The sequence below is a fragment of the Chionomys nivalis genome, chromosome 17, assembly GCF_950005125.1.
Source record: "Chionomys nivalis chromosome 17, mChiNiv1.1, whole genome shotgun sequence".
Taxonomy (NCBI): domain Eukaryota; kingdom Metazoa; phylum Chordata; class Mammalia; order Rodentia; family Cricetidae; genus Chionomys; species Chionomys nivalis.
The window spans coordinates 57,531,281-57,542,614 of record NC_080102.1 but is presented as its reverse complement, the minus strand read 5'-3'; the positions used below and the strand labels follow the sequence as shown (position 1 = coordinate 57,542,614).

Genomic DNA, 11,334 nt, shown 5'->3' with positions numbered 1-11,334 from the left:
GTGGGAAAAGATCTTTACTTATCATAAACCCACTCCAAAAGCATATGAAGAACTCAGGAAATTACTTATCAAAAATTAATCCAATAAAAATATATGTTACAGACCTAAACTGAAAACTCTCAACAGACGCACTTAAAAATGACTGAGAGACACTGAAAAAATGCTCAAACATAAAATCCTTTACCCATCAGAGAAATGCAAATCAAAACTCTGAGATTTCATCTGATCCTTGTAAAAATGACCAAGGTTAAAAATTACTACTAACAGTTTATACTTAAGAAAATGTGGGTAAAGAAAAAACTCCATTGCTGGAAGTGCAAATTGGCACAGCCACTTTTGGATCATACATAGTATTGAAAGACCTAGATAAATCCAGACCCCCGCCCCAGCAGGAAGAGAAGAATCAAAAATCCAGCACCAGCCAGCTCAGTGACTGTGTTTCAGGAACTAGCTGAGACAAAGCCAGACCGCAATCCCTAGAACAATCCCCAGAAACAGGGAATCTCCCCCTTGCGACCATCACCATACTGTTCTAGGAACTAGCTGATCAGGACCCTGGGAGTGGTCCTGAGAGGCAGGGAGTTGCCCCCTTGTGACCATCACTGGATTTTTGGAACTTTCCATGAATTCTCTGGATTACTGGGCCGCGGCTTCTTCCCTCAAAAACTCCTTCTCCCGGTCACTCGGGGTCGAACTCCTCCCCTGCGTGGGCCATGAGACTGGGCCCCAGTGTACCGGCCCCCATCCCGTCCCATCAACCAAAGCCCTGTGTGACCACAGCAAGGACGGTCTCCCGTGAGTCACTGGGGGTCCTGCCATCCCGAGACCTGACTGAGAGTCTCCCCAGCACTGGGGGCCCTCATTATGGCTATTTATTTTTAATAGGCCAATATCTACTTTAAAACTCAGCAATACTCCTTTTGGGCCTAAATACAAAAGTTGTTCAACCATACCATAAGGACATGTGCTCAGCTGTCGACCGCCTTGAAGGGTTACTCTGTCTAGGGTCTGTAACCCGCCTGGCTGGTGAGTTATTCCAGGGTCACGGAGAGGTACCACCTGAAAGACATGGCCTGATAAGAGGAATGGGGCTAAGCATATTTGTCGAAGCCTCTGTTTATTAGAGTCATGGTTACAGCTTATATAGCCCCTGGATGAGGAGCTTGGGGGGCTAGGGCACAGGATCTTGCCACGTGGTCCACGCCGGTACATAGGCCAAGAGGTTCCGATCAGTCAGATCACGATTCCTTGGTCAGGAAGTCACAAGTTGACCCACATAGTTCTCTAGATAGTTTGGAATGTGAGGCGGGTTCCGCTAACAGATAGCTCTCTATTAACTGTTAATTTGGGTGTGGGATAGGCTTTGTCAATAAGACTATCTCAATACAATTGAGAAGTAGAGCTCTCTGCAAAACTCCTCACGGCGGTGCTTCCTATAATAATTTGGGGGGACATGGCTCCTGACACTCAGCTATGCTTACAGTAGAATTACTTTATCATAGCCAGAATCTGAAAACAACCCAAATGTATCTCTTTCACACCAGGATAAATGAGACATTGTCCATCTAAATAGCCATGAATACGACAAAATATCTTGGAGTAACTCTAAGCAAGTAGGACTGAAGTTTTGGTCCTGTTATCTCTGCTTGTGAAGGGGGAAATGTTTTTGATTTTTAACCATTGTCACTTGTTAGAGCACAACTCTGGCCCTCGATAAATTTACTAAGAGGCTTGAGTCTCAGCAGTCCACCCTGAAGCAACACCTGGCAGCAGGAAAGGACCACAAGCTGAGACAACTCGACTCCCACCCAAGAGTAGACCATACAAATGGAAAACTTTGTATGATAAGAACTTCAACTCTTTTAAGAAAAGGAAATTTAGACTTTAGAAACTAAAATGATCTCCTATTTTTTTGGGAAAGTAGAAGAAACACAGCAAAAATGACAATCTCACTGAAAGCAATCTACAGATTCAGTGTAAATGTCCATTAAAATTATAGCAACATTCTTCAAAGAACTCACCTACAGATTTAATGTAAAAGTTCATTAAAATTATAGCAAAATTTCTCATAGAACTCAAAAGAACAATCCTCAACTTTATAAGAAATAAATAAAAACTCAGGATATCCTAAACAATGTTAAAATCCTCTGAATGTATTACAATCTTTGATTTGAAAACTTTCCTAAAGAACCACAGTACTGAAATTAATCTACCTTGGATATAAATTTATACGCCTACAAACTAAAGACTTTTGACCAAGAAGCAAAATTATAAAATGGATAAGAAGCATATTTAACCTCCTTTACTGTCCTGAAGCTGTAGTTTTCTGAGTCTAGTCCCCTTTATAGCAAACCAGCCTGGGAGCTTTGGCTCTCTATGGCAGGGGCTTAAGACATAGGCTCTCTAGGCCTGGCAGTCAGTCTGCTTGGCAGACGTAGTTGTGTGGGTTGTACCCTTACTTCTCACATCTCGAGGGACTCCTTTTTGAGTCCACAAGCAAACACATCCTGTTTACCAAATGCCTGTCCCAGGTCGGGGGGTAAATTTCTGACCCTGTCAACACCAACCAAGGGCATTTTTTATCAATAAAATAAAAAGAAGTCTACTAAATCTTTCTTTTTAGCTCTTACTCCTCTCTCTCTGAGTGACTATTTAAATTCTTGTATGAATTTCTCTTCCTTTGAAATTGACTGTCCCATGTCTATTGGGTGACAGTGAACCTGCGCCTGCCTCGTCCTGCAGCCGGCAGAACCTTCTTTTCTTTCTTGTTGTCGTCCCAGGACTGCGCTTCCGTCCAACAGTTGGCCGTTCTTCAGGTCCCTGTTCAGGCGCCACTGTACCCGCGCAACAGGTCCAGTTATTCCAGGGTCTGAAGAGGTGCTACCTGAAAGAACATGGGGGAGAGAGAGAAACGAGGCCAAGCAAAATTCTCTTGTCAAAGCCTCCGTTTATTAGTGTAATGGCAGTGGCTTATATAGCCCCTGGATGAGGAACATGGGTTGGGGTGGGGGTCTTTGCCAAAGTAGCAAAATTCACTATTCAGCATACCTGGTAAGTGGAAATATTCTTTTTGTGACTCCGCTTAATAACCAGCACTCAAGGTAGTTGGGATGTGGGGGCTCTCTACAAATATTCTTAGGACAATGGTCCCTGCTATCAAGATATTTGGGATGTGAGGCAGGTTCCATTAGCAAACAGCTCTCAAGGTAGTGGGGCTTTCTACAAACATTCTTAGGACAATGGTCTCGATATCATCTTTGGGAAAATGGCTCCTGACAAGTATACAGTGTCCATACCTGTTGAAGGACAACATCCAGAGCCTGTTATAATTCACATGATTCCACCTACTGTGATTATTAAAGTGGAAAGGGTTTCTATTAGGGTTTGGAGGTGTAATCCCAAAGGAAGGATCCTGTGTTTGGACTCTGATCCCTAGCATGTGGCCATGTTTCAAAGTTGGGGAAAACCTGGTAAATAAACACAGAAGGAAAAGGTTGGTCATGGGGTGTTGTAGAATATTATTTTAAGGTGTGTGACTTCTGTTTAGGTTGTACTTGTTGAACTCTGTGAAGCTGTGATGCTGTGCCTGTCTAACACCTGGTGGGCTAATGAAAATTTTAATGGCCAAACATAAGGCAGGAGAAAGGATAGGTTGGTCAGTCACACAGAGAGTATAAATGGAAGGAGAAATCATAGAGAAAGGAACAGAGAAAGAGCAAGAGAACAAGGAGAGGAGGATGCTAGGGGAAGCTATCCAGTTATCCAGCCACTGAGAAAGAATCAAAGTAAGATACATAGAGATTTAAAAAAAAAAGTAAAAAGCCTAGAGCCAGAGTCAAAGGTGGACAGGACAATTCAAAGATAAGAAAAACTGGAAAGGAACAAGCCAACCTAAGGCTAGGCCTTGTAAGTAAGAAGCTACTGTGTATAATTTAATTGGGAGCTGGGTGACAGGTCCCCCAAAGAACAAAAGAATGAAAAGAACAGACACAATGAACAAAAAAGGTAGATATAGTGAATGTTAACTGGGTGTAACCAGCCTCCTCAGGCTCCTACGTTCCAACGGACCAGGGCAGCCTTCCTGTACTTAGGGACAGAATGTGAAGAAAACCAGTGATCTAAGCCAAGCCGTCATTGGTCCATTTCTTGCTCTGACCTCACAATGACAGAACCCTGTTGCCTAACTGCTCTTGCTGAGGCTGCCTCCTCTCCTTACAGTTCAGAGGCTGATCTTCAGTTGAAACAGCGATTTAGATAGTAGTGAGCTGGTCGCACTTGGTGGATATTCATGAACTGTTGAATCTGAACACAGTGAGTTTCCTTCTAAGGTCACAGATTTGGGGTTTAGAGGTTTGGGTTTCCAGGATTGAAAATAACCCTTTCTTCCTTTCTTTCTTCCTCAGTCTGGGGTATAATTTGGGGCAATTTTTACTATCTGCATCAATTAGATGTTTACTCTATTTTAATCTTTAGTTTTAATATTTTCTCTGGGTTCATTCCTTTGTTCACCATTTTAAAACATTTGTTTACATTGACTCTACAACATGAGTATTCTCACAGTGACATTTAACTACACGCATGGAAAGCTTTGACCACGTTCCCCTGATCTCACTGCCTCCCGCCCACCCTTTCCAAGTCCCTTGGTGTCCTCACTTATTAACTCAGTCAGGTACTTTCCGAGTCCAGGCCAAGTCATGTGGACTCCTGTCCAGAGGACTGACAGGCACACTGGATGGTGTCCTAAGGAAGGGCACCAATGGATGTCTGCCTGTGCTCTAGCTTAAAGCCTCCTCCAAAGTGGTTATCTTAGGATAATCCTGGCAGTTCAAAGTCAGGGATGGAGGGGGCCAGAGGTAAGAGGTAGATACCATTTTGTGATGCTAGTGATGGAACAGGGCAGCTGAAAAGGATTCAAGAACAGAAAAAGTGAAAGTCTAAAAAGAAGCTGTTCTTTGAGGAAGAGAGGAAGTTTCCTTGGTGGGACATAGCACACCAGATTCCTCCATCATCTTCTGTCCTTCTGTGTGCCTGAAAATGGCCTTTTGTGGGACATTTTCATTTTCTATCAGGGGGGAGGGCGATTGCAGTACTAAAGCTCGTGTGTTATCAGGCACAGGGGTGGGGGCAATAATCATTTGGAAGCAAAGGATCAGTTCTGCTTGCCAGAGACCTCAAGGAACACGTTCTAGAACAAAACTACCTAGTGCTGGGATGTTCTGCCCAGCACTCCAGAGACCCACCCCAAATACCTGTCCTTTTGGAAGAAACAAGGGGACATTTTGTTGACAAGGTCTGTCTTTATCTGATTATCACAAGCCTGGGCTAGAGGAAAATTCTTTCATCTCATCTTTTATTTTTCCAGACAGGGATCCTCTCAGTGTGGCTCTGGCTGTTATGGAATTTGGTTTGTAGACCAGGCTGGCCTCGACCTCACAGAGAGCTGCTAGCCAGTAACTAAGTGTGTAATGTGTGCTCATGCGATGCCTTAGGGGTGTGAACGTTCTATTGACAGAATGAACATCCTGCTTGAAATCTCGTTATCTTCCATCCAGTTTCTTTGGCTTATGCCCCATAGCTGGTTCTTGGCGGGTCCTGTGAGGTCCTTTTAAAGGGTAAATCTGTTGACTACTTAGGCGAGGTGAAGGCAGCATAGCTTCAAGAACACAAAAAGGCTGATCTCTGCCCTCCGCCTCAGGTGTTGATGTCACACTCATGGACACACTTGTGTCCATGCTCTGTGTCTCACAGGCAAGGTTACTTTTGAAATACTGGGAACCTCATTCATGTACAAGACAAAAGCAGTCCTTGCTCTTCTGTTTGCTTTTGCTTTTTGATTTGGTGAGAGAGGGTCTCCTGTAGCACAGGCTGGCCTCAAGACCACTGTGTAGCCAAAGATGACCTGAACTGCTGGTCCTCCTGCCTCAACTTTCCTAGCTTTAACAATTGCCATGTGCCGGGCCACAGTGGTGCATGCCTTCAATCCCAGCAATCGGTAGGCAGAGGCAGCTGAACCTCTGTGACTTTGAGGCCAGCCTGGTCTACAGAGCGAGTTCCAGGACAGTCATGATTGTTTAAACAGAGAATCCCGTCCTGACAAACCAATAAAAAAGAAGCCAAGAGCTCACCTTTATGAGTCTTTTCTTGTTTTTCTGTCAGTTTCATGGCCTAACCTGAATCTACCTGTATTTTAATTACTATCTTCTCCCCAGGGCCCGACAGTCAACACCTCACCACACAGGCTGAGGCCTCGTGGGATTTCTGGTCCCACTGGTACCAGCTTGGCCACAGTCACCAAACGTAAGTTTTAACTAAGCCTCTTTAGTTCTATTTACCAATAAAGACTTGGGAGTCAGATGTTGGGGTGATAACCTGTTAGCTCAGCGAGGCCAAGAAGCAACCAATCTACTTTCCTATTTGGACAGAGACCCAGCAAGAGAAGCATTTTTCACTCATCCCAAACTAAAAAGACCCCGAATTGCTAAGTGCCTTCCTACACCTGCATCCCTCTCTACCTACATTGCTGGCTACTTTGTTCTCCCTTCGCTAATTCTTATCAACTAGTTGCTCACTCCACTCCCTGAGTTTCTTTGTTTTTCTTTTCTTTTCTTATTTCAGCTTGTTGAGACAGATGGATAGGCATGCCTTGCAGAGTGAGGTTGGATATTTATTTAGTGGTAATGGAGGGAAGGGGAATGAGGAGAAGAGCAGAGAGGCAGAGAGAGACAGAAAGAGAAGGGGAAGAGGAGTAGTGGGGAGAATGGAGCAAGGCAGAAGCTGCTTCTTCGGGAGGAGAGATAGAAAAAGCCACATTCCCCTATCCTCACTGCCTCCTTCCCACCCCTTCCAAGTCCCTTCGTGTTCTCATTTATTCACTCAGCCTTCCTGTATTGGTGACAGAATGGGAAGAAAACCAGTGAGCTGTGAAAAGCCACCATTTGTCCTTTTCTTGCTCTGACCTCACAATGACAGACCCCTGTGCCCTCACAGCTCTGGCTGAGGCTGCCTCCTGTCCTTACAGTACAAGCGGGTTCGTGAGGTGGAAATGGTTGGAGCTCTGTGCTGGTGAATGAAACTGCTTGGACTTTCAAGAGCTGCTGGACTCCAACATAGTGAGTGTCCCTCCAGCTTTGATGCCTTTGATTGTTGTTGTTGTTTTCTGTGTATTTATTCATTTTCTGGCTTGATTTATGAGCTTACTTTTTCATGTTTTTTTTTTGTTCTTTTGTTTTTTGGTTTTGTTTTTACTCTGTTTATTTTCTGGATGTATGGGAGGAGAATTCAAGACAGAAATTCTCTGTGTAGCTCTGGCTTTCCTTGAACTCATCTTTAGATATTGCTGGCCTCAAACTAAAAGATTACCTGCTTTACCTTCTGAGTGTTGGGATTAAGGGCAAATGCCACCACAGCCGGGTAGTTTTTATTTTTAAGTTGTGCTTCTTGGGGTATAATTTTTAATATTATTATTTTATGTGTATGAGTATTTTGTTTTCATGTCTCTGTGTGTACCATGAGCCTCACACCTGTGGAGGTCACAAGAAGAAGACAGATTAGCTAGGACTCGAGTAACAATTCATTGTGAGCACCATGTGTGTTGGGCCTCGAACCAGGGTTCTCAAAGAGCAGGAAGTGCTGTGAAACACTAACTCCTCTCTCCAGAACCTCTGTCTTTAGTTTTCCTTCTTCATTTACTTTTGTTATGTGTTCCTTGGTCCATCTCTCTTTTCTCATTTCAAGCCTTTCCTTGTTATGGCGTACCATATCATAGGAACAATTTAGTCGTGGCAATCGCAGGAACATCTCTAATGCATTCTGAGCACTGGATCATGTGATTAACCCACGCTGCTATGCTTTCTACTCACACGACCTCCCCCACATTCCTAGGACCCCCCTCTTATGTTGAGGACCTCCTCCTGCTCCCAAGTTCCACATATGAGAGAAGAAAAGTGACACATTTGAAGGACTGGCTTTTCCCATGTAGAGCGATCTTCTCCAGTGACAACCATGTTCTTGAGAGCCCCACAGTTTCATCCTTCTCTATGGCCGTCCTTCTGTAAGACTGTGGCACTCTTGCCCTTAATTCTGTTTCAGTGTTGTGTTGTCAGGCTGAATATGTAGAGCTATCATTGCAAGGATCCATGTGAGCATATTCTAACCATGAAGTATGGCCTGACTTATGTGAATTTGGTGAAAAGTATTAAGTAGTATTATTAAGCACTTTTACATCTGTGTTCATCATGGAAATAGCCTCTATTTTTCTTCATTTTGTTTTCCTTGTTTTGGCATCAATGAGTTTGGAACTGCTAAATACCTTTCTATTTTGTGGAGTATTGAGGAGCACTGGCATTTGTTTTCAAGAGATTGGAAGGATTCATCAGTAGTTTTGCCTGCTCCTGGGCTTGCCTATGCAGATTCTTTCCTCATAAATATTTCAATCTTGTTCTTTATCATATCTTCTTTGTTGAATTTATATCAAGAAGTTTCTCAATTCCATCCACATTTTCCAGTCCACGAGAAGGACTCTCAGGGTTTTCAAAAACAGATTTCATGGGGATGGGAGGGTTAGCCTGGAGAGACGGCCCAGCAGTTAGGAGCATGTACTCTTCGCGCAGAAGACCTAGGTCTGTCTCGCAGCAATCCCATTACATCTTAACTTCCTCAAGTGCCGCACCTAAAGGATAGTTGCCCTCTTACTTCCTTCCAGGTCATAGAAATAAAATTAATCAAAAAGACTTATATCACTATTTAAAATTATATATGGTACATGTGCGTGTACATGTAGGTGACCTCAAGTGTGTATGTGTGTGTGTGTGCTCGTGTGTGTGTGTGTCTGTGTTTGCCCATGCAATCATCCACGCATGTGTTTGGATGCCCTCGGAGGTCACAGGTATGGGATCTCCTAGAACTGGAGTCAGTGATCCACCTGACCTGTGTGCTGAGAACCAAACACAGGTCCTCTGCCGGAATAGCAAACCTTCTGATTTCCTGAGTCATCTCCCCACCAAGGCACTCTGGGTTTTGGGGGTTTCTGTTGTCTCATCAAATTCTCATTCATATGATTTTATTAGTATCTTCTCTCTCAATGAGCATTCAGCTCAAGTAAGAGGATGATTCTCCTTCCCAATCAGTGGCTCGTAGCTTCTGCGACCCTTTGTTTTATTCTCTCAGTTTCTGGGTACTTCCTTCCCTTCCTGAGCACTGAGGTAGCTGGTTAGGTGGCCTGAAGTATCTGTAACTCTTTTTCTCTTTGGAATGTAGGAATTCATAGTGATAAACATTCTCATTGGTGTGATTTAAACTGTTTAAAGTTCCCGTTTGTTTCAACGAGAACCTGGCGATGGAGCAGGGCAGAGAGACCTTCTACTGTGACGAGGACACATTTGGCAATGTCTATCAAATGATGACAACTCTGGGACGAGGAGCCTTTGCCACAGTCAAACTGGCCTTTCACGTGCCCACTGTCAGCTACGTGGCTGTGAAGATTCTGGCAAATGGGAAGGGGAACTGTGCCCGGAACAACAATGAGGTCGATATAATGAGATCCCTCGTTCATCCGCACATAATCAAGTTCTTTCAGGAGGTGCAGACACGGGAGATGACGTATCTCATAATGGATTACGCCTCAAAGGGGGACCTGTTGCGTCAGATTCGCAAACCGGGAGGCTTACAGGAGTGCGAGGCTCGAAGGCTGTTTGCACAGGTAGTACAGGCAGTGAAGTACTGCCACGACAACTGTATCGTCCACAGGGACATTAAGCCAAATAACATCTTGATCGACGCCTCTGGGAATGCCAAGCTCTGTGATTTTGGCCTGGCAGTCAGAGTTGTCCCTGGGACAAAACTAAAGCCTTTCTGCGGCACTCTGGCCTACTGTGCCCCGGAACTCTTCGGAGTGGAGCCATACGATGGCTATGCCAGCGATGTGTGGAACTTAGGCGTGCTCCTCTACTACATGGTGGCCAGGCACCTTCCATTCCAAGCCAGCTCTTCTAGGGGCTTGAAGCAGCAAATTTTGGCTGCAAACTTCAGCGTTCCTCATCATGTCCCACTTGATATTTTCAATGTCATCGTGGAAATCTTCATGATCAGCCCCAACAGGAGGCCCACCATCAGTCAGATCCTGAGGCGCCCCATGATCAGGGACAGCCAGGCACGGGCATCCATCCAGAGTCTCCCAGGCACCCCGAGCCCTAGCATTGTCGGCACCATGGCAGGCATGGGGTACCAACGTGAAGAAATGATTGAGTGTCCAGAAGACCAAAAATTTAATCAGGTGATGGCCACATACCTGAGTCTGCAACACCAGGCACCCAGGGGAGACTGCGGCCATCACCGGGTGAAACCCACAAAACCCATGGAGCCAGGCCTTGTCCTCAACCTGGCCGATCTTCACACCTTTTCTGGGACTCTGAGGAGAGCTGCTGAGCCTACTCCCCTAACCTTCATCATGCCATCTGAGCCCCAGGAGAAAGAAGATGAGAATTCCAGGCAGGGTGGCAGAAGGCATAGCGTGCCTGCCGCCCTGTGCTGCCAGCCTAGGAGGATCCACCTTGCCCACCTGTCCCACCTGCGCTGTCCTGTGGCTGATTTCCTCATGAGCAGTAGCCTGGACAGCAGCAAGAGTTTCTCGCAGTCAAAGATCGGGTTGTGTGGGAGCCTGAGGGCAAGTGCCCAGCCATCATGTTCTCTTTACCACCCTCTTGGGACAGACCACAATGAGGCTGCAAACGACACAGAGAAACTCTGGAGCTTGCTGGGGACGGCTCTGCGTGTAACCCCCAAAGGCTCCTCCCTTGGGTCACTGCAAGAAGAAGTGACCACCTTACAGGAAGAGGCCATCAGCCATGGTCAGCCCCAGGATGCCGGCACAGCTTCCTCCCGACACCAGAGGCGTCACCGCTGGAAGAGGCTCAAGAAAACCATTGTCAATGCTTTCCGACACCTATGTTGCTGCCTGCCTCCTGCAGAGAGAAATCATGCCTCCCATGGGAACCAGGCTCCACACTCAGCAGATTCTAGAGGCACCCACAGAACCAGGTGAGCACCTTTCTCACTTCATCTGATTTGTACTTTTCCTCCTGTCCTTTGTGATAAATGATGCCTGTGTCCACTCATAGCACACTGTGAGCGTAACAACCTGTCACTTCAGAAAGACCAGGTGTCCCCTGAAATGTGACCTCAGGCTTGTTGAGCAACAGGGGGAGAGAAGAGATGCTGAGCCAAGCAGGGATAGGTGGGTGCAAGGACAAAGGAGGCAAAGATTCCTTGGAGGACCAGTCGGGCACTTGGGCGCTGAGGGCAGTGCACTAAGTCTTGTGTGTTTTGAAGTCACTAAGA

At 45.5% G+C, this 11,334-nt stretch overlaps 1 protein-coding gene across 1 annotated transcript; it reads left to right on the top strand.

Annotated features, from left to right (window-relative positions):
• Positions 1 to 9,334: 9,334 nt before the first annotated feature.
• Positions 9,335 to 11,038, top strand: LOC130888424 (sperm motility kinase X-like). The gene has a single exon (XM_057791318.1). It carries the CDS (start codon positions 9,335 to 9,337, stop codon positions 11,036 to 11,038), a length of 1,704 nt encoding a protein of 567 aa, XP_057647301.1.
• Positions 11,039 to 11,334: the final 296 nt, after the last annotated feature.

Bases quoted from the DNA above. Each gene is read 5' to 3' on its own strand.
- LOC130888424 (XM_057791318.1), top strand. From the start codon at position 9,335: ATGGAGCAGGGCAGAGAGACCTTCTACTGTGACGAGGACACATTTGGC.